The sequence below is a fragment of the Stigmatopora nigra genome, chromosome 9 (genome assembly GCF_051989575.1).
Source record: "Stigmatopora nigra isolate UIUO_SnigA chromosome 9, RoL_Snig_1.1, whole genome shotgun sequence".
Lineage (NCBI taxonomy): Eukaryota > Metazoa > Chordata > Actinopteri > Syngnathiformes > Syngnathidae > Stigmatopora > Stigmatopora nigra.
The window spans coordinates 10,569,992-10,592,374 of record NC_135516.1 but is presented as its reverse complement, the minus strand read 5'-3'; the positions used below and the strand labels follow the sequence as shown (position 1 = coordinate 10,592,374).

Here is a 22,383-nt window from a genome sequence, read left to right as displayed (position 1 = left end):
GGGCTGGTGACGCAGTAAGCTCCACGGCGGACAGCACATAGAAAACTAAGATATAGAATAGATTTCGGGCACTCACAACACGACCATGTGATCTATCTGAGTTATTTCTACAATCAACATTCATGAAAAAAAATCAAACAACGATGTACCCTTTTTTCTTTAATTAGAAATATGCCTATATTTACATTTATATTATATATTCATTAATTAAATACTTAACCATTGTCACATAGACTCACTAACAGTGCTTTGAAAGTAACCTAACCCAAAGAGCACAAATTCTCCATATAATTCTTTTATTGAGCATTTCTATAAAAATGCACTCCTGCCCTACTATGTCATTTGGCCCTGAATGGATGGCATTACGAAGAACGCACGTTTAATAACTATTTTCTCTGCACAGTTCACTTCCTCTATACATACAGAGGTATGTCCTTAGCTTGCGAGACCCACCTCCAACAGGAGTAACTTACTAATGCACCCAAAGTGCTTTGGCTTTTTAAAAAGCTCCCGTATAACTTTCAAATACATACTCCTTTCTTGAGACAAACATCAAACAACAACAACAACATGGAGGGAAGCACTTTTGAGAGCTAAATTCACACTACGGTCACCAGGCACCACAAACCCAATCAAGTCAATCACTTATGATCAATATCGGGATGACTGAAGGAAACATTACAGTAAATTCACATGAATTAATCACATGGATTAAACGTTATCTAAATTTACGATCAGGATAGATTCCGGTGAATTAATGACCGTTACGCTTGTTATGCTACGGCATAAATTAACCACTTGCACCGACCAGTTAACCCTCCATTTAAATTATGGGTCAAATCGACCCATTTTTTAAGTGCCCTGTCATAATGACAAGTAAATAACTGGATGAGGGGGAGACACGGGGTGCACTGCCATGATTACGGAGGAGGGAATGCAGTTAAAATCAAAATTAAGAAACGCAAGAGGCGTCCACATCTGTCTGCATATTTGAGGGCAAGTGGAGAGGACCCAAGTGTCACACTGGCAATGCCATTCACTTTCGGTGACCCTCTTTCCGCTGCAGTTGGGGTCGAGCTGCCGCCATTTCACATTATGGAGCACTGGTCGGCCCCTCCAGCTCCCCCCAGGCCGCCCGGGAGGTTTAGAGAGTCCAGGTCGAAGTTTAGGCCAGCAGGCTGGAAGGGAATCAGAGTTCGTACTGGTTAATATAAAATACGATTATTTTTCAAGACTATTAAAAAAGAATAATGCCAATTTTGGGCAATTTTCATGTAGCTGGATAAAATCAGTCCCTCATAAAAACATATTTCCCCACGACAAAAAGTCAGTGACAAATTCATAAATTAAGAGAAGGCGATTGGATGTTTGTCGTCGTCATCAACGGCTGTGAAAAAATTCCAAATCTTTTTTATGCCCTCAGCTTCATTTTAAAATGACATCTTTTTGAATGATGAAATGACCGGAAGAAGCAAGGACATCAACTTACAGCGTCTCCTGCAAGTTCCTTAGGCGGCTGTCCGAGCTCCTGCAGCTGAAAGGCCAAACGAGATACGAGTGGTGAAAAAAAAGGATCTGAAAAAATTCCAGGAGTGATTCGAATCAACTGCTCCTACCTTCTGCATGAGCTCCATAATACCCTCAAAGACCTGGTCACCGTCTTCCTCCTTCTCAAAGCACTGGCAAATCTCCCCCATGACCTTGGCCTGCTGCTCATAGCGTTGGACGTCTTCTGGGCTCAGACTGGACCTGTTGGTCTCCAACCACTCTGGATACTGAGGGAAAGCGGGTAGTCGTATCAGCGGAAGCTCCACCGCTGCGTATGTTGACCACGTTGACAAACCTTGGCGGTGATCTCCTTAAGGGACGGATAGAGCACCTCCTTAGAGAGGAGATTCTGCATGATGGATTGCATGATGGGAAGGATGTTGGCATCGTCACCACCACCACTGCCACCGCCTTCGCCTCCTTCGTCCAATCCCAAGCCTTCGAGCGCATTGACTAGGTCGTCACCGGCCAGGCCAGAAGACTGTCACAACACACAAACGTGAGTGCGGTGATTTATTGAAATACATGTTTGGTTTGTGACCCCATTGAATCGCTTTACTTTAGGGAAGGCGGTCAGAAAATAACATTTAATAATGAGCAAAAATTCTACCTGCAAGTTGTCCGCGTTCTTGGCGAGGCCACGTAGGGTGTCTTTGAGGCAGGAGGTGAACTCTTGTTGGGAGGCAGTGTCCGTGCCTACAGCAATGAAGACAATGTTTGACAATGTCTGACTTTGAGGTTACATAGTAACCTCAAATTCAGACAAACACAAAAAGGCAGCAAAACGTACCGACTTTGCCGGCGGCTTCAGAGAGTTTCTGAAAGTGTTGGAGCAGGTCAGGTTCCTCCTGAGCCAGCTCCGACATGGCCTTTTCCCACTCCTGCTGGGCCTCGGCCGCCATTTCTCCCTGAAAGAGCGTCTCGAAGAGCTTGCAGTCCTCCAGCAGTGGTGGTGGCTGTTGCGTGACATATATATTTAATGACTTTTCTGTCTGGTTTGTGTCAAAAAGCACAAAATGAAAACACCAACCTTCTCTGCTCCATTGGTGGATGAAGAGGATGATGGAGCTTTTGGTTCGGCAAGCTCAGCTGGCTCATCAAAGTCGGCCAGTGCACCTAAAAAGCATTTCGAACGTTAATATTTTCCGACTTCATACATAAAATACGACATGAATCTTGAATGCTGTCAGTGGTTGGATCCAAACTATCAATGTCAAAGGGTTGAAAATGCACTTTGCCATTTCCCGCACAATCTAGTATTTTTTTCATGATAACAAATACAGCACGTTGATTAATTATTTCATTGTAAACGCTTGTTCAATCACAGTAGTGCACTATTAATTTCATTAATAATAAAGGTGTGCGCAAAGAAAGGCTTCACTTTAGTTTGACAGCAACTTCACGGGGCGCGACATCAGCCAACGATCTAATAACCTCCATTTTTTACGTGAAAATATAGAACAAAGACTATAAAATGTCAATTTGAAGTTTCAATAGTTAAATTCAAAACGTACTATCTAGTAATTCGTCCAATTCAGCGTCGTGGCCGTCCTGTGCGTCTTCGGCTGCGGAGGCCATGATGGAATTTCCTCCTCTCCTACAGCAGTGCGTCTCGTAAAAATGACGTCATCCACACTTTCCAAAACGGTCACGTGCATAAGGCTAGATGGCTTAAGTCAGAGTCGGCGGTGTTAGTGATTAGCGGCCATTTTGGGTGGGGGCGGGGCAGTGCGATTAGTCGCTTTATAATGTACTTGCTCAGATTCACCCAGTCTCTATTACAAGTATAAAAAGTTTATGTAGAAGGCAAATGGTGCTAAAAATACCTTTTTGTCATGACAAATATGTGGTTGCTGATAAGAATAAACAACAGATAAGCTCAATAACAGCATAATTCAATTTAAGACAATTGAATCTATCTTAGAAGAATGTCCATGACAGCATATTATACATTCTTTTAAATAACTCTGCCCATCTCTAAATTAAACCATTGTTCAAGGGGAAGTGTAGCAATCGCCCAGCGACAAGCATAAACAATCAGAAGGCCGTTCACATGAGTCAGGATGTCACAATGAGCAAAATGCTCAAATCACATATCACCCCTGGACGACAGGATAATATTACAACACTTTTCCAGTTGAAGAAACTGTTTGTTTTGGCAACTTCTGCTTTTGCATCTTTCTTACTGGGAAATCTTACTCATGAGGATCACCATGTTAGTCCTGAAAAACACACAAAAAAAAGTTGTAAGGAATTGGAGCAGTACCGTTATGATAAAGCGTTAGGGTAAGCAGTCTGGTGGAGGTTTCCCAGTAATCTCAGGAAAGAATCAAATATTTAGTAATAATTTACATACAGTAATTCAAAACACACAAACAGAAAAAATATCTGTCTATAAAAAAGTAGTATAACCCCAGAATTTGGTGCTTGTGGGTGTACCTAATGAAATGACCACCAAGTTTGTTTTGTCGTCATGGATTTTCAATCAAAATAAGTGTAGAAAAAAAATCCATTCTGGCCTTAAGACTAGCACACATGGTGAACTTTTGCACCACATTGTATGTGTGTATGTGTCACCGTCTCCGGGGTGACGAGAGGGCGGAAGAGGATGATGTTGTCGAGGAGGAGTAGTTTTGAACGGGGAGGGAGGGGGTGTGGCATGTCCAGATGTGAGTAACGGCGCGAGGACATTCGATGCCTAATTTGGAGGTCTGGGCGGGGTGTCAACTGGCGAGGAAGTCAAGTGGGAGTCCGCTTTGCTCTCTTTTTCTGTGTAGAAGAGGCTCTGCCGCTGGATGTTCGTGTGAGACGCCGCAGCTGAGCAAGCACGCCAGGTAAACAACTTGTTGCGTCTTGTACCAAAAAAATATGTCAAATTGTCCTCCCTAAAGGATACATTCTAACCGGCGACTACAATAACATGTCATTTTCTATGTGGTAATATTCTGAGGGGGAAAATAGTCAAAAAGGGACTTTGATGCTTGTTTACGTGTTCAAAGTTTGACTGTTTGGGAATGAAAGAGATACTTTTTTTTTGGTCTTTGCGTAAAAAAAAAATAGGAGTCTTTAGTGCATGTTGGGTTGGAATTTGGGGCTTGAAATGTGTGGGGGGCGTTTATGCGTCAAAGAATAGAATCTGTGCGGCTGTGCGTATGTGTGTGTGTGTTTTTGGTGGCTTTAGGGCGCGGCAGGCGGCACACCCACTTCACTACGCTGGTCGTGATGAATGAACCTCCAAAATGGGGCCCCTAAAGCAAAGCTAAGCCTAACCATGCTTTGTGGATAGAATGGAACTTTATGGTTGGAAAGCAATAACAAGTGGATTGAAGTCAGCTAAACTGGAATTGAACCACCAGTGCCACATCTCGGCCACCAATGAAAGGCTGTATCATTTTTAAGGCTTTTCGTTGATTGAATTTTACAAGTTGAGGCTTGGCAAATTATTTAGTTTATAAGCAAAGAACAGCTAAAATATGCCATTACTACTAGATGGGAAGGACAAACTTTACAAGTTTTTGTCCACATGGGTCACGTTACAGTACAGTGTGAGTTGGTGGTGCTAATCCACAATTAACTTAAAGTATGTTTGCCCTCCCTATTTGCGACTTATATACAAGTTTCTTTTCTCTTCATTGTGCATTATTTAGCTGGTCTGACTTATAGTTAGGTATGACTTATAGTCCAGAAAATACAGTACTATATGTTTTACAGTGGTCATAAATTTTGGCTATTTTTTTAGTTAAAATAGAAGTTTGTTGAGGCTGGCTATTTAAAAAACAGCATTTCCATTGATTTCAATGCATAAAGATGAAACGTACATATTGCAAAAAATAAAAACACGATACAAAGCAAAATTAGCCCGCAATTAATCTTTTAAACGTCTGTCCGCCACTAAAAAGAGAAGAAAAAGGATGTATTGTGCGTGCTCTCTTAAGAGCGCATTCAACTCCTTTTCCACTTTGGCCCAGAGAACTGGCCATTGAGCATAAGTGAATTAAGGGATGAAATCAGGTTAACCACCAGTCACCGTGGCAACTGAACTCATGACAGAGCCGGTCGGTCGGTCGGGAGTGGCGGGGCGGCCAACGTCCTGTTTTGTCGTCCCCAGACCCCCGCTTGCACTATTTTCAGCCCCTGTCCATTTTGGGGAAGTCCTCCCCCCACCATTACCTCCAGCCTTGCACGTATGTATTTTCCTCCCCCCGTTTTCCACCCGGTACAGTGGAAAAGCCCCCCAAACCCCCTCCGAACCCCCTCCACTTCAATCCTGCAACATTGTTTGGAGCACTTTTACATGACGTGTTATTCCTCTTAAGATGGAAACGGGACAGTAAATGGAAGAAACGCCACCAAGGGAAGGGAAAAAAAAGAAAAAAAAGGGGAGTAAAGATGAGAAAATGAGGGAGAAAAAAAATTGGGGGAGCCAGACGACCATCTGGAACACATCAGTAAGTTGGATTTTTTTTTCTTTTCGTTTTACACATGGAATATTGTGGGCGGTGAAAGGGGGCCCCGTAGTGACTCACTCTTCTGCTATTCCACTCCATCACAAATGTGTGTGTGTGTGTGTGTGTGTATGTGGCCAAAGTCAGGGCTTCCCCCGACCGAGTCACTCCCTTAACATTGCCCCCAAACGCCCCCCCCACCCCTCAATCCTTCCTTTCTTCACCTACTTTTCCTTCATACGTCTTCCACTGTTAATAGCAGCTAATGTAAACAAGGGCTATGGCGTCTGTTTATTTCAGGGGGAGGGGCTAAACCAATGGGAATTGGACAGCGTTAAGAAGCCAATTGGGTGATTGATGTCTTGGGTGAAGTCAGACAGTGTGGTCCAAACGCTTGTAAAATAAAAAAATAAAAAAAGGCCTTTTTTCCCTGCAGGCTGCTGCTGCTTAGGAATGTGGACTTTTTTTTCCAAGAAAGATTTTTCATTCATCGATAATCGTCAATGTTAAACCAGTTTTTGGGCAAAAAAACATCCATGTTAGTTTTTTCCTGAGTGATTTTTAAGCATTTTTTTCTTTGATGCATTGAAAGAAAACAAGCTAAAAGCCCATATTTTGGCAGAACATGGCTTGCGCCACTTACGATTGCATATAAAAAGTCTTCCAATGATTGGATAGCAATTTCCTCCCCTCAAAAAAGCGGAAAAAATGGGTCTTGTGACTTTACCGGCTGTGTCAATGTGATAACCGGGCCTTTCCTTACGTCCAATGGAATCGCTCGAGTTAGCAAAGAAACGAAAACAATCGTGAGGGAATACTGGGACAGAAACTAAAAGACCAATAGACAGTTTATGATAAAACTCCCGAGATGGGACGCTAACCAAGCGCTGGCCGCAACACTATAAAACCATTTGAACGCTGGTCTCCTATAGTTACGTAAACACGGGATTCTTACAAAAAAAACATATGAGGGTGTCTTGGAAAGGATGACACCGTTGAGGGGAAACTACATTTTTATAAGTTGATCTCAATGTCTATAAATCTAAAGGCAAGCAGCTGCCATTTTTATGACATTGTCGGGTGGAGTAGCGGGAAAAGGCGGATCTCGCAAAGTCGTCGGGCGTGGCACGCATCTGCAATTTCGGGATTTTTTACTACAAGTGTCTCACAAGGGGTTTAACGTGTCTGCATTTAAAAAAAGACTATTTGTACATAAAAAAAGTACTGTATTTTCCATACTATAAGCCTCCAATGTTTTCAAAAGCTAACTATGCGCCTTGTAATTAGCGATTAGCTGTCAAATTTGGAGAGAGGGAAGTACTAACCAAAAAATGTGAATATCGAGTAAAAGTTGTTCAATAAGATGAAACCAACAAATTTTATGGTGTCCAAAAAATATTAAAGTGCATTTTATTTTATTGAATATGTCCAATTAACCTAGTTCTCCATCTAGTGTCAAAGCTGAGAAGTGCAACAGAATGTAGGCTGAATTTAAGCTATTTGTTTGGTCCATATCCAGTGATATTTTTTAGAGAATTTAGTGTTTAGTTTTTTTCCTCACCCCTGCACGGAAGCGTGGTCTAGCGGGACGCCGGCGTTGACGAGATGATGGAAACTTCAAAGTTGAGACAAGAACAACTCCTCCATTCTTTCAGTTGATGAATCTAAATGGCAAATTAATAGCACAGAGCATGAAGATTGATGAAAGATACACAGCGGGGTCAGCAGAGGGCACCGCCCCGGCACGCCTACCGAGGACTCGAACGCCAATGGAATGTCGGAGCGAGGCAGGCCAAGTCTCCGAGCGCCAGGAATGACTTGCAGGCTACAGCAGTAAAAAAAAAAAAAAAAGAAAAAAAAGAATTAGGCTGGAAAGGAGAGAGGAGGGCAAGAAAGAGAGGAAAGAAAAGAAAAGGCAATTCTCAGCAGATTGTTCAGGCAGATGTAAATGTGTTCACCACAGAGGAACCATTATTTGGCCTGGAGACACAATAACGCTCTTGTGTGTATGCGGAGATTTTGTTCCTCTCGCCCCCTTGTGGTATATTTGAGCTATTACATTTTTAAGATAATACATATTTTTAGTCATCCACATTCCTCTGGCCTGCCCTTAAAGAGATGTTTGGAATATTTTTGGTTGGAAAGGAATGCTCAATATACAGTACATATATGGATTGGACAAATATTCCTATTTTTTTGTCAGCTTGTCTCTTTAACATCCATTGACAGTTATAGACGTCCAATCTATGTGTACCAGTACTTAGCAGTAAAAAGGAATTGGATGTCTAGCTATCAAAGACATCATAAAAAGAGCCACATGTGGCTCCAGAGCCAAAGCTTGCAAGTCTACAGTGAACAATGACATTAAAACATTGTTCTTTTCTTAATTATAGAAACAAAATGAATCAGAGGTTTTTTTCAGGGTGTCAAAAGGTCATGTCCACTTTAGCCTTCTTCTCTTCTCTCTTCAGATTTCTCCAAACCTTGAACGAGGCAAGCAAGCTTAGTTGAAGATGGCCATCGTCCTACACTCCACCCCCCTCCTGTGGACCCGCCTGGCGGCCCTGATCTTCTCCTGCGTGGCCTTCTCGGTGGCGGTCCACGGCGGGCACCTGTACCACGGCACGGGCGACTGGTGCATCTTCTGCTGGGCCTTCAGCTTCGCCGGCACCCTGCTGGTGCTGCTGGTGGAGCTGTTTGGCCTTCAGACCCGAGCGCCCATCTCCTGGAAGAACTTCCCCATCACCTTCGCCTGCTACGCCGCCCTGCTGTGCCTGTCGGCCTCCATCATCTTCCCCCTGTACTACCTGAAGGGCAGCACGGGTCCCAGCCAGGTGCGCAACTACCGCATCGTGTCCACCGTCTTCTCCTGCCTGGCCACCGTGGCCTACATGAGCGAGGTCAGCATCAGCAAGGCCCGGCCGGGAGAGGTGGCGGGCTACATGGCCACCGCCCCGGGCCTGCTCAAGGTGTGCGAGACCTTCGTGGCCTGCATCATCTTCGTCTTCGTCAGCGACCCGGTGCTGTACGACCGCCACGACGCTCTCAAGTACTGCATGTCGGTCTACTGCATCTGCTTCATCCTGTCGGCCGCCGTCATCGTGTTGTGCGTGGGCGAGTGTACGGGCTGCCTGCCCTTCCCCTTCGCCCGCTTCCTGTCCGGCTACGCCCTGCTGGCCGTGTTGCTGTACCTGTCGGCCACCATCGTCTGGCCCATCTTCAACTTCGACCCCAAGCACGGCGGCAACAAGCAACGGCCGTCCCAGTGCAACATCGCCCAGGGGCTTTGCACCTGGGACAAGCTGATGGCCGTGGCCGTGCTGACGGGCGTCAACCTCATCCTCTACTTGGCCGACCTCATCTACTCGGCCCGTTTGGTGTTTGTCAGCGCCTGAGACCGGCCAAGCAAGTCGGGCTGTCTCTTTCTCTTCCCCTATCTCGTCTTGACTCCCAATTGTCTTCCAAAATGCATTTTTGGGGGAACCTCTGAGTTGGAACGTTACAAAATTTAGAGTTACGACAAATATGAATACACAAACATTTATTTTAAATGACTATGATAGTCTTCCCTGGATTATCGCGACTTCACTTAACGCGATTTTTGCGATTAATTTTTTTAAAATAATACTAGGGGTGACCCAACTTCACGATTTTGTCGATAATCGTGGCCGTGTCTGGTCTACATTAACCGCAATATTTGAGGGGTTACTGTAGAAGTTGTTTTAATTGAATGCATTGGCCACTAGAGGGCAGTAAATTACAACCATGCCAACACTAAGAAGAGTTTCAACTATGTGTTGTCCCCCTCATTCAAAAAATTGAAGAACAGACAAAAAAAAAACTTTACAAAAGCAAAATAAACAAAATTGGATTTTTTTTTGTCAGCCATAATTGCAAAAATAAACCATGTTACTTTTCTACACTTAAAATACATAACGTTTCCTTTTGGAGGTTCCAATATATTGTCACTAAAGACTGTGCAAACTTGCTAAAATTAATTCTACACGTGTAATTAAGAAGATTAGCGTATTGGGCAGCGTCTGCTTTACATACGGTTCTGTTTACATGTCTGCGCGTTGAAGGATTCAAAAAAGTGGCTTGATGAAGTTTCAAATCATAAATCAAAACGTCATTCCTCTACATTGACATGAGCTGAGGGAGATTTTGCATGTGTAACTATTCTTCAATAATCATTTAAATTCTAATGTCTTTATTTTACTTGAAGCAGTGCATCACTAAGAAGAAGCAACGACTGATGTTTAATGATTCCTATTGTACAGGGTGCGCATACAGGCACGTTACGATATGAATACTTGGAATTTGTGTGTGAATATAACAAAAGCAGACATAAAACAAAATATATATATATATGTACACTGTATATGTGCACGGCGTATCTTTGTTTTAGCACTTAAATGCTATTTGACACATGTCGTCCCAGGCTCTGTTGTACTTTTTTTTCATTAATATGCTTTTATATTCCGCCATTTTGTATTTCCTCACCGCGTCAGTGTTTCAAGAAAATGTAACCTTTTTTTTGGCATTTCAATAAAAACACATTAAACATACTTTCTTGTCATTTTTTTTTAAATGGCCGCTTTTTTTCAGTTGTCATGTTTTCTACGCAAAATAAACGTACCTTCAAGGTGATGCCGGGTTTCCACTAGCAACCGCTTGGACGAATCGCAAATGTCCGTTTGGGCCGGTACAGCTGTTGGCGAGATGAGGGGGCGGGGCAAGGTGTTGATGTCCACTGTAAACAAGAAGATATAAATAGTGAGCTGGCAGCAGATCCCCTTTATTGCACTCTTGTCAAACAATATGGACAAAGTCAATTAACATTGATGTGCATAAAAGGCAGGGCTAGAAGACAGGCAAACCAGGCAGTTGCTCGGGGCCCCGCCCGATAAAGGGGCCCCCTTGAGAGTGCTGGCAAAATGAAGTAAAATTTGCCATTTTAAATGGCACTGATGTAGGAAAACTGCTTATTTTATAATGTCGGCCAACTTTAGTCTTGTTTTGATGTGACGTTTTATATTGTTTAAATATTTAGTGTGCTTTGTGCCATGTTATTCGCTTTTAAATCAGTAAGACTGTTTTAAGTGTTCTCTGGAGAGAAATGAGAATTTCCCACAAAATGACTCCACTTGAAAGTCTTTCCTAAAAAGATTTTTCTGAAAACACAAAAATGAATCCCATGATGTATCAATCGAAATGCTAGGATTTTTTTAGCCTCTAATGCCACCTCAACTTGGGAAAAATAAGCCAATTGCAGGCATGTCTGTCCCGAGTATCTTTGATCTGGTTGTTTTGGGATTGAACCAGTTGTTGAAAAACATGTATACCAGACATCTAAGTGGAGTTCTCAACCTCCGTTTTGATGCTTGTAAATAGTGGCATCATCATTTACATTTGCAGAATATTCTCAGGCCCGACAAGCGTGACTCATGATGGGTTTGTTGGCGGGCGAGACCCTCCGAAGAGGCTCCGACGCGATTCCCAATGAATCCCGAGCGACGTGGAGGCCGGCCGGGCCCGGCCGGAGGAGCTGGTCTTAGCCAGAGAGAGAGTGAGAGAGAGAGAGGGCTGTTTATTTAAGTTTTTCGTCTCCTCGCTCAGACAGACTGCAACGGATAATGAGAAACAGATCTCTGACGGAGAAGAGAGAGGGGGGTCGGGGGGGCTGGAGGGCTCGTAAAGTGGGAATGGGGAGAAGGAGAAGGAAGGAGGGAGGGAGGGGGATGTGGAAGGGGCGGTAAAGGAACAACCACGGCCAAAAAAGGGGGGAGTGATGCGTTCAGGGCCTCGGTGGTCACACGGCAAAGTGGATGAGAGGGGGAGGAGGAGGAGGAAAGTGGGGGTAGAGGGGCGGGGGATTGGGATAATTGACAGGCGGGGTGACCCTATGGGGACCCAGTGACGGGGCCGCACTTCCCACCCAGAGGCAATTAAGGGTAAAGGACGACAAAAATATTTCATCAACTTCTTTTACCCCCTTCCTCCTCCTCCTCCTCCTCTTCCACTTCCTTCTCATTTTCTTCTGTGTGGCGTGAGGATGAACCAAGGGAAGACCGGGACAAACTCGGGAAGGAAAAACTCCAACCGTCCAATCGCGACATCCAGTCCCAAGAAGACCAGTGGGAAAGTTCTTCTGAGAGCAACAGTGTTTGCTATCATGACTAGCACTTGAAAAGAAGAGAGCCACCACCGCTTCCTTCAACTTGGAAGAAAAAGTTTTTTTTGAGAGGGTAGTAGGGGGCTCTCATCCACGATGGGGGCCGCGCCGGGCTCCGGCTGGGAGGAGGGCGAGTTCGAGTTCAAGCTGGTGTTCGAAGAAGACGCTCCGCGACCGGAGGACGAGGGTTCCGGCTTGGTAGAACCCACTGACAGCAGCGGCAGCAGCAGCGCGGGTGGGTCGCAATGACTTGTCGGATGTGAATGGAGAACCACCCCCCCACCGGGGAGGTCTGACATGCATGGGAACACACATACATGCGTCATACATGCGTGTGAATGTGGTCCACTTTACATGTGTGTGCATGCGGACGCAATGTGCTTCTAATCAGGCGTGCGTGAGAGTTAACAGCTGCCATGTGGAGAGGAACCTCCACACGCTCAACCCCTTTTGCCCCCCCGCCCGCACTTGAGATAGGAGCTTAATATCATCTCGAAGCATGCTCAAAACTCAAAATACTTCTCTTTTTCTAATTTGGAATGTGATTTGGCTGGAAATGCATGGCGCGGGGTCAAACATCTTTGCGGAGGATAAAGAATATATGCTCTTAAACCAATCTGCAGTGTTTTTTGGCCCCCGGCAAATGATGAAATGATCACTGAATATGGCTCACAAAATAATCTTAAATATAGCCTATGTTCTATTGCATTTCTCAGCATTAACTCTAGATGGAGGTGGTAATCCCTTGATTATCGCAAATTCACTACTTTGTAATTGGATTGGAACCTGCAGCAAAGAAAAGCAAGAAATCTCCACAAAATATTTTTTCATGTATTCATTAATCATTTCATTTTTCAAGACTGCAGCAGCGTTGATAACTTGCAAATATTGTTGTTGCCATGATAAGATTGACTTTTTTTGGGCATGCTAATTGATTTGCTTTGTGACCCCAGACAACCTCACCACACTAAAAATAAATATTTTATCAAGAAAATAAACTTTAAAAAAATAGACTCATGGTGCGAATTACCATTAGTAGAGGAAACGATCCAAAAGTACATTTCAACATTTTGTGAGTGCTGCAAAATTTGGATGTCCGTGCCAAAAAAAGGTAATGTGTGTGTGTGTGTGTGTGTGTGGTAGCTATTGAATAAATCCTTTCCATATGACTTTGGGGAATCATGGGAAAGGCCTTATTATTTATGGGACATTTATACTTATCTGATAGAATGAAGTTTGACATGAGCAGCCAAATTTGTGTTTTGGTTGTTCTTTGTGTAAGCTCCTGTTAACTTTGCTACTTACAGGCGAAGATTGGGCAACGATTTTGATTTTTCCCCGTTTGTTTTCCTTCTCCCGCCTAATAGTTGGGTTTAACGACCAAGGAAGGAAAAAAAAGGTTTAACAGCCTAACAAATGCCCTCTATTCACTTCCAGAAACACACAAATATGAGTTGCGCTCAATCTGAGGAGAATTAATAGTCATACAACAGGCATGAATTATCAACAAATCCAAGAAATTCCATTTATAATCATTACTTTTTGCTAGTTAGCATGTGCTAACAGCCCCTTGCCGTTCCACCACCACGCCAAGAATGCCTAGCCTAGCTAAAATGCTAACTGTGCGTGAGTTTCTCGTATGGCAGCAATTAACTTCCAGCAAACTGACGCATGGCTAACGATGATGGAAGTGGATACACTTGCCATATAACGATGTTTACAGTATTCAACAGCGATATAATGAAGCTTTCTCATGTGCCACGTTTCTGAGGGAGTCGACAGCATTGGAAGAAAGTACACAAATATGACTTTAGCCCCCCAAAAACATTGAGCACATATAAAATGCAATTAAGGGAATTATATATTTAGCTTTTATTTACAGTTTCTTGACCTTTCTCCTCAATAACCAATTCCAGATGGCCACAGCGCCACCACCAGCGTGGAACTCTCTCTGGTCGGCATCCCTAGCTCGTCCCCCTTGGCCAATCAGCGGGCCGGAATGCATTCTCCGCCTCCACGGAGAGCGCCGGTCCGAGAATTCATGGGCACCTACGAGAGTTTGCCGGCACGTTCCGTTCAAGTGAGTAGACTTGGTTCCGTGGATAAAAAAAATGGACCATTCAGAGCGAGGACTTGTCAGGTTTCAGAGTCCCGTGTGGTGGAGTGTCCCAGCATCCAAATCACTACCATCTCCCCAGAGGATGGGCTAACGGCGGCCGTTTCCTGGGATGGCGAGGGGAGCGCCAGGTGGGACAGGGAGCGGCTCTACCTCCCCCTGTTGGACCCCTTCAATTACCGAGATAGGTCCACCGGCTCCCTCAGCCCGAGTCCCGCCTCCAGCCCTTCGTCCAGAGGCTGGTTGAGTCCGGCCTCCAGCTGCGACTCCCTACTGGTGGAAGAGGAGGAGCTCAACGAAGCTACTCTCCATTTTGGGATTTCGCCCTCTTCCCGTCCGACTTCGCCGGGCGGAAAGAAACGGCGAAACTCGCCACTGGCGTCGCCTTGCTCGTCCCGTAGGGGGAGTTTCTCGGATGAGCAACCTGGCCCAGATGGAAGAGACTGTGGCCTTCCGTCGCAAACTTCACCCGATAACTGCGAGCTCAGCGTTCCCCAGAAAACCAGAAAGACCTCCGTGGAACAGGTGCTGTTGACACAATCATTAAACCTACCCAAAGCCTTGTGCCATTCCAGGGTTCAAAACCTCTAACTCTAAAACCCTTAACCCTAAACCTTAAACATAAAACACCATACCCAATTTGAAACTAAACCTGAAACCTTAAGCCAAACAACTCTGAATCCAATCTCAATCACTTGTTGGAATTCTCAACCCATTTTCTCCAACTTCCCAGCTGTCTCCAAGGGATCAGAAGCAAGGAGCAGGGCAACAGCAGCCCGAAAACCCCCAGACCAAGAGAGACCCAACCGCAACGAGTATGAACTACCTCTCGGTGCCCACTGCTCTGGTTTGGGGTCGGACCCGGGCCAGCACTCACAGTCCTCTCTTCAGGCAAGAAGTTATTAGTGTCACAAATACAGCTTATGTGCGAGAAAATACGGTAATGGACATTGGACGACTTACGTAAACACGTTGCCTATGTAACACTGCGTGTAGGACCAACGCCTTACCACCGCTGGACTGGCCCCTACCTTCTCAATTTGACCAGTACGAGCTCCGCATTGAGGTACAGCCAAGGCCGCACCACCGGGCGCACTATGAGACGGAAGGGAGTCGGGGAGCCGTCAAATCGGCTCCGACTGGACATCCCGTTATCAAGGTAACATTGATCATTTGGACTTTTGTCTCCCTCTAGAGCACTGTTCTCAGACCAACAGAATTGAAAACAACGTATCGCCACAGTTTGGCTTAAATTTCTTGCTGCGTTTCTTTTTCAGCTCTTTGGTTATAACGAAAGGAAACCACTTTCTCTTCAAGTGTTCGTTGGAACCGCAGACGATCGATCCATCAGGCCACACCCCTTTTATCAGATACACAGGTACAGAAGAGCCTTCAGAGCGGCTATCCTATCTGTCAGAATGGACAAAATGTCAAGATCCATAGTTGTTAAAGACTTTCCCGGCACCCTCAAATGTTCTTGTCTTTTCAGGGTGACAGGGAAAATGGTGGGCACCACCAGTCACGAAAGTATCCAGGCGGGCACAAAAGTTTTGGACATCCCGTTAAGCCCCGAGAACCACATGACTGCACTGTAAGTAGACTTGGGCTCTTTTTGAAAGCGCTACATTGGAGTTAATGGTAATTAATGGTCTGAAATCCTACAGAATCGACTGTGCAGGGATTCTCAAGCTGAGGAACTCTGACATCGAGTTAAGGAAGGGCGAAACCGATGTGGGACGGAAGAACACACGGGTACGCTTGATCTTCCGCACCCATCTGGCACTGGCGCCGCCTGGTGCCCCCACTGGTCGGGTCCTGGCCCTGCAGGTTGCTTCGCTGCCAATTGAATGCTGTGAGTGGTTGCTCTTCTGTGGCCACTAGATTGCCAAAGATACACTTAGACCCGATAGTCTTTTGTCCATTACAGCGCAACGGTCGGCACAGGAACTCCCAGTCATCGAGTCGGTCAGCCTGACTTCGAGTTCCGTCGAGGGCGGCGAGGAGCTTCTTCTGAGCGGCACCAATTTCGTGGCTATCTCCAGAGTTCTTTTCATTGAGAGAAGTACAGGTGAGGTTTGGAGGATGAAAAAGAATGAAGTCAAACGTTTGTTCAGCCGTTGCTTAAGACGAGCGGGTGATTCTTCTTCACCTTTTGTCTTGTCCATAATCAGACGGTAAACTTCAGTGGGAAGAGGAAGCGCAGGTGGACCGTGACAACAGCAATGAGGTACTCCCATCTTTGTTCAATCACTGCACCTAGTTCTTTGGAAGTCAGCCAAAATCCTTCTCACAATTGGGTGAAGAAATATGCAGGTTGAGGTTTCAATGAAGCAGTAGGACACAAATGGCTATGACGCACAGTCGGCCTGAACTAGATCAATTGGCTTTGGAGAGTTCATCTGGATGAGATCGTTTCATTTGCCATGGTGTTGTTTTTCCACCAGTGCTTGCTGTGTGTGAGGGTGCCGCAATACTCCGACTTGTCCATCACTCATCCGGTGTCCGTCAGTCTTTACGTGTCCAATGGAAAGAGGAAAAGGAGCAGCACTCATTGTTTCAAATATGTCCCCAGTTAGTATCCATTTCATATTATTTAGCTGTACAATAGTAGGTCCTAAATTTGTCATTCCTCACGCAGTCATGTTCAAGGACGAGGATCCGCTTTTGCCACCTCTGGCTGGAGGGGCGCCTCGCTCTTCCATGGGAAGTCAGCCCAGCATTGACATGACCGTGACTGACGAGAAGACAGGTATGGCCTTCAGCTTGCCTCCCTACCCGTCCACCTACTCCCCACCATGCACGGCCGTGGCTTACCCGGAGGAGTACGGCGCTGACAAGTTGGCGGAGAACACCAGCGGGACTTGTCCCCCCACCGTTTCTGAGCATCAAAGCAGCTTTGAAAACCTGGAGTTGGGTTTCACTGAGCTCCTTCCCCCTCTGTACCTCCGTGGTCCCCAGCCACCATCCCCTTGTCCCTGGCTGGACTCCCCCTACCTGTCCTCCTCACCTTCTCCTTCCCACTCCTCCTCTCTTAGCCCCTTTGCAGCCGGCAGCCCCATCTCCAGCTCCCCTCTACCACCTCTACCAAATCCGCCATTCCCTCAGTACTGCGCTTACCCCCAAGAAATAAGTCCCTCCCCTCCCACGCAACTAAGCGTCTACCCAGACGTGTGTTCGGCACCTTACTCCCATTACGAGAGTTGGGACCCCCCGGCGGGGGTTCTGGGGGCCAATCACGGAGAGCTACGGGATGCCACTTTGGACTTCACCACTTCCAACACCATGCACCAAATCACATTTGAGGAAGGTGAGTAAGAGGTCTTCAAATCAGACTCTAATCGTAGCTAAAAGTTTTTATTTTCCTGCAACAACTGATATCAAATGCCCAACCACTTTTTGTTGTCTTGAACCCACAGTGTCGGAGTACATCGGACAGGACATGCAGTCCTACCAGGCTTCTCCACATGTGGACAAGCAACCACATTGATGATGTCATCATTTAACATCAGTCCTTATGCATTGCACTTGCTATATAGCACAACTTTCTGCTCTACTTGTCCATTCTTATTCCTGAGGACTAATATTACGGCATTACAAACATGGGTAAACATTTGTCCTTTTGTTAAATGAAATGAATTTTTTTCAAATAAATTATGTATAAAATTCAGAAGTCTGTGTTTTTAAAGATATAAAAAAAAGCTTCAATGACAGATAATTCAGTCTGTCATTTTTCATACATACAAAGGGTGCTGGAGCCCATCCCACTCAACATTCACAACTAGGAACAATTTAAATTCCTCAACTGGCCTGGCATGCATGTTTTTGTGGTTGTGGTAAGAAACCGGAATACTCTGACAAAACCCACGCAAAAAACAACAACAGGGATAACATGCTAAACCCACACAGGATGGTTGGAACTTCGTAGGTGTGATGACTGCAGAATGGAAAAGTTACATTCCTTGCTTGTTTGTACGTGTTAGTGTTTCTTTTAGGTGTATTCTATTACGTAATGCTCGATGTGTGTGTGTGTGTGTGTAAGCACACTAGCGAAATCTTGCACAATTATTTTTTTACAAATTGTTACTTTCCCTTCAGGCAATTGATTTGTATCACACCAACTCACATACCGGATATACGTAGATGTCATTATGAGCAATTTGTTTCATCACCAAACTAATACGAATGAATGCAATTTTGTTTACAGGAAGAAATCAAATAGTTAAATTTTGCTGCATGTGGTTATCATTTAACAAACAGATCTCTGGCATATTTGAGAAAATGACCTAAAAATAGAGTTTGTTCAAGCAGAGTTTTCCCATAATGGCTGTTTTAAATCAAAATGAATACAGATGTTGGTCACTTAAGGCTGAACATAGGAAGAATTATAAATATACATAGTGATAAATCAATAGCTTCACAGAATAATGTGCCTTATTTTGTAGAATTAGCCGATTCCTGTTGATATTACTTTGATTTTTCATAATAATACCATCCTGACAAATGAGTTTAACCCTACAAATGCTGCACAATAAAGTTTTACAAGCCAATTTGATCAATCGATGTATTGATCCAGATGGACGCATGGTTCCACCTTTCCCAATGCTTCTTTTTAGGTCCAATGCTCATTCCTTAGGAATAGAATAAAATGGGGAAGGGCAAAAGTTGGATTGGAAAATAATGTTTTCATAAGGAGGAGCGTGCACACGACTGCCAGCAAGTTAGTGCATGTGTGTGTAGGATGTGATTCACTTTATGATGCAGCACTCTGACATGGACTGTCCCACAAGGGACCCGACGGAGCACGGAGAAGCACAAGTGGAAGGAATATTTTCATTTTCATAAACAAATCGCATCATGGGAAGGTCAGTAACTCTCGTCGGCAATCTAGCCGCGCACTCTTGCCTCGTTCATATCGATTGAAATACTACGGTTTTGGTTTATTGTTCTACAGGGATTGTTACATACAGTGTGTTGCTTATTCCATTTTTTTTAACATTTATAATTAGACGTATTTTTAATTAAAAAGATAGAAAAAATGAAATTATGATGGCTTTCTGCTCTATTTAGTTTTTGATTTGGGGATTTAATTTAACGACCAAGGGGAAACCGAAAGTGTTCTCTCATCTTTTAGATTTTAGAATTTTTATTCAGTTAAAAAAACAACTGTGAATATTTTCCAATATCTGGAATACCTGATTGTCAAGGAAACAGAACATTTTATACATATTTTATCTTAGAAAAATTTGATTTCTTTTTTACAATTTGTGACCAATGTGTTTCTTTTATAAAACCTAAAAAAAATGTTGTCAGAGTCGAGCTAAATTTTCTAGACAGCGTGTTTTAGCACGCCGGACAAAACCGGTTGGCGTCAGGCCCGCCACGAATATTTGCGAGGCTGCGTAAGTGCGCCAGGCTGGTTGATTATACTCTATTATATCCCGGCCAGTTAGAATAAGGCAAAAACTTCTATTACTCTATTTCAAATCAAAGTAGAAAATCCTGACAAATTAAGCTAAGCTAAATATTAAGTTAAGGAGGTAGGAAAGTGACTAAAGCAGTTAGTAGCACGTGCTATCGTGTTTTAGCGCGAGTATCAAATGGCAACATGAAATTGTGCAGTGCTAAGACCATGTTTATTACCAATAAAGTATGATAATGGTATAAAATAGGCGTAAACTACAAGGTGCACCCCGCAATCCATCTTCTCATTCCTTCCAGCATGCGCAACGTGAGCGAGGCTTTCGTACGCTCGGCGACGGAAAACGCGAACCCCGAGGACGACAGCGTGGTGAGCAACGACTTCTCCACCACGATCGGCGCCCTCATCCTGGGACTGGTCTTCCTCCTGGGCGTTCCCGGGAACCTCTTCATCGTGTGGAGCATCTTGGCCCGGGCCCGCCGCCGCTCGGTCACGACGCTGCTCATCCTCAACCTGGCATGCGCCGACGGCTTCCTGATGGCGCTCACCATCTTCTTCGTCGTGTACTTGGCCAAGCAGACGTGGGTGTTTGGCTCGGCCCTCTGCAAGGGCCTCTTCTATCTGTGCAACGTCAACATGTACGCCTCCATCTTCCTCATCACGTTGATGAGCGTGCACCGCTTGGTGGTGGTGGTGCTACCCCGGCGGACTTCGGCCAAGTTGGGCAGAAAAGTGGTGCGCCGCATCATTTTGGGCATGTGGCTGGTGGTGGCCATCACCTCCTTGCCTTCGTTGATCTTCCGGGACGTTCGTGAGGACAGGGACGACCGCAACAAGACTAGACTGGTGTGCGCGCCCAACCACACGCTACCTCGATACGTAAGCCCACTTATGTCACAAACTATTTTTTTTGGGAAGAAATCTATAGACTGAATTTTTGTGAACAGTGAAAAGATTTACTGGATTTTTCGGACTACAAGTCGCACCTGAGTATAAGTCGCACTAACCAAAAAATCCACAACAAAAGGGTATAAAAAAAAACAAGTCACTGCGATTCCTCACTGTGTAGCATTTGAATGGGTTTTATCTGGGTGTTCCATTTTCCTCCCAGATCCTAAAAACATGAATGCTAAGCTGGTCAAACACTCTAAATTGCCCCGAGCTATGAGAGGCTAGCCAACTAAGTTTAGTGATTCCAAAAAGACGGCCCAATTTGTGAATAGGAACAATGCTCTCATGCTTTTCAGGTGAGATTTCAGTACTCCTTTGAGACCGTGGCGGGCTTCATTCTACCCTACGCCGTCATCATCACGAGCTACGTGCTGATCCTGAGACGCCTGCGACAGACCAAGTTCCGGCGAAAGGTGCGCAGCGAGAAGCTTATCCTGGCTATTGTGGTGATGTTCTGCCTCTTCTGGCTGCCCTACCACGTCATCAACATGATACAGGTTTGCCTCAAACATTTCATCTCGCACTTTCCCTCACAACTCAGCAGCGAAACAACACGGACTATGTTTATCGTTTAAGGTGGCAGCCGAATGGTACAAAGAGGGATCACCCCGAAGAGAAATGTGAGTAACAAACACAATGCATATATTTTCATAAACGAGTACACAAATTGATATTTTTCTTAACCCTTACACGGCACGTCTTGAAACCATTGACAAACTATTAATCATTCTTACCTACCACTCAAAATAAATTGGACGCCATCAATTTGATTGGACTTCTAATGCCAGCAATCACATGCACTGTGTAAAGTACTACAAAAAAATACTTTACTATGTTTTCATTTAAATTTTAGTCAGCTTTTTATCAAATGTATTTATATTTATGTTTTCCCCCTTCATTTATAGGAATATTTTGACCTAAAACGCAAAGAAATAACATTGACCAAATACTCTTAATCTTAATAACTAGGACCTCAAATGGAAAACTTGAAATGTAGTTGACCTTTGACCTGTGTAGCGGCCTTTTTCATTTAGTTTAAACCCAAGTCAGTCAAATCAAATGATTACAAGGCAGAAAAAAGAAGCTTACCTTTGTCCACGTTTGTCCCCTCAGCTTGGAAACCATCTACAGGTCGAGTCGTGCCATCACATCGGCGCTGGCTTTCATCAGCAGTTGCGCCAACCCAGTCTTGTACACTTTTGCCGGCAAGGCATACATCAAGAAGAACGGCTTGGCCTTCATGGCGCGTCTCTTTGAGGGGACGTCACAAGACCAGACGGCCACCAAGCGGGGGAAGAAAGTGACGCTCAGCGACGTGGACTCTGGCGTCGCCTCTTTGTCGGCACAAAATGGACAATGAAGAGCCTGGGAGGAAGCACAGATGAGGAAATGGGACTCCATCAAAATGTACATAGTTATAACAAGAGTTTAAATATTGACCCCAATGGACATTTTATGAGGGGGGGTCACAAAAATATTTAGTTACGAGTTCTTCCACTAGGTGGCAACTATTGCCGAACATATTCATCTATTGTCAGTATACCAATAGAATGTTTAACTGAATATGGTTCAATTGAATACCAATTTGAAATTTTCATAAATTTTGGGTCAGGTTGTGTGATACCCACGCATGAATTCACAAATTGCTACATTTAATGTCATACACTATTTTTTTAATTTAACCTCCAATGGAGGGCAGTTAAATTCCACCCAAATTTTAGATTAAATG

The 22,383-nt window shown here is 44.5% G+C and overlaps 4 protein-coding genes across 4 annotated transcripts; 3 read left to right on the top strand and 1 right to left on the bottom strand.

Moving 5' to 3' along the window:
• Positions 1–535: 535 nt before the first annotated feature.
• Positions 536–22,016, bottom strand: pex19 (peroxisomal biogenesis factor 19). The gene is made up of 13 exons (XM_077724242.1): positions 21,744–22,016; positions 10,633–10,746; positions 7,746–7,818; positions 7,555–7,657; positions 3,735–3,770; positions 3,063–3,145; positions 2,579–2,664; positions 2,339–2,504; positions 2,159–2,244; positions 1,844–2,029; positions 1,617–1,775; positions 1,490–1,534; positions 536–1,178 (listed from the first exon to the last, which is right to left on the bottom strand). Exons 5-13 carry the CDS (start codon positions 3,761–3,763, stop codon positions 1,089–1,091), a joined length of 930 nt encoding a protein of 309 aa, XP_077580368.1. The 5' UTR covers positions 3,764–3,770; positions 7,555–7,657; positions 7,746–7,818; positions 10,633–10,746; positions 21,744–22,016; the 3' UTR covers positions 536–1,088.
• LOC144201531 (myeloid-associated differentiation marker homolog) lies at positions 4,226–10,561 on the top strand. The gene is made up of 2 exons (XM_077724243.1): positions 4,226–4,382; positions 8,465–10,561. The coding sequence occupies exon 2, from the start codon at positions 8,507–8,509 to the stop codon at positions 9,386–9,388; it is 882 nt and encodes a 293-aa protein (XP_077580369.1). The 5' UTR covers positions 4,226–4,382; positions 8,465–8,506; the 3' UTR covers positions 9,389–10,561.
• On the top strand, positions 11,959–17,876 carry nfatc4 (nuclear factor of activated T cells 4). The gene is made up of 13 exons (XM_077724266.1): positions 11,959–12,403; positions 14,085–14,248; positions 14,309–14,809; positions 15,018–15,175; positions 15,281–15,443; positions 15,562–15,662; positions 15,774–15,875; positions 15,949–16,136; positions 16,212–16,352; positions 16,456–16,511; positions 16,729–16,855; positions 16,923–17,591; positions 17,701–17,876. Exons 1-13 carry the CDS (start codon positions 12,265–12,267, stop codon positions 17,769–17,771), a joined length of 2,580 nt encoding a protein of 859 aa, XP_077580392.1. The 5' UTR covers positions 11,959–12,264; the 3' UTR covers positions 17,772–17,876.
• Positions 19,016–22,162, top strand: ltb4r2b (leukotriene B4 receptor 2b). The gene is made up of 5 exons (XM_077724244.1): positions 19,016–19,146; positions 20,003–20,582; positions 20,951–21,151; positions 21,231–21,274; positions 21,768–22,162. The coding sequence occupies exons 1-5, from the start codon at positions 19,139–19,141 to the stop codon at positions 22,012–22,014; spliced, it is 1,080 nt and encodes a 359-aa protein (XP_077580370.1). The 5' UTR covers positions 19,016–19,138; the 3' UTR covers positions 22,015–22,162.
• The last annotated feature ends 221 nt before the right edge of the window (positions 22,163–22,383 follow it).

Bases quoted from the DNA above. Each gene is read 5' to 3' on its own strand.
- pex19 (XM_077724242.1), bottom strand. From the start codon at position 3,763: ATGGTGATCCTCATGAGTAAGATTTCCCA. The intron at 2,665-3,062 runs GTACGTTTTGAA...AATGCTTTTTAG, and splicing joins ATTGGACGAATTACTAGATA to GTGCACTGGCCGACTTTGAT. The intron at 2,245-2,338 runs GTACGTTTTGCT...TCATTGCTGTAG, and splicing joins TGAAGCCGCCGGCAAAGTCG to GCACGGACACTGCCTCCCAA.
- LOC144201531 (XM_077724243.1), top strand. From the start codon at position 8,507: ATGGCCATCGTCCTACACTCCACCCCCCTCCTGTGGACCCGCCTGGCG.
- nfatc4 (XM_077724266.1), top strand. From the start codon at position 12,265: ATGGGGGCCGCGCCGGGCTCCGGCTGGGAGGAGGGCGAGTTCGAGTTC. The intron at 16,856-16,922 runs GTTAGTATCCAT...TTCCTCACGCAG, and splicing joins TTGTTTCAAATATGTCCCCA to TCATGTTCAAGGACGAGGAT. The intron at 17,592-17,700 runs GTGAGTAAGAGG...TTGAACCCACAG, and splicing joins CCAAATCACATTTGAGGAAG to TGTCGGAGTACATCGGACAG.
- ltb4r2b (XM_077724244.1), top strand. The intron at 20,583-20,950 runs GTAAGCCCACTT...CATGCTTTTCAG, and splicing joins ACCACACGCTACCTCGATAC to GTGAGATTTCAGTACTCCTT. The intron at 21,152-21,230 runs GTTTGCCTCAAA...TTATCGTTTAAG, and splicing joins ACGTCATCAACATGATACAG to GTGGCAGCCGAATGGTACAA.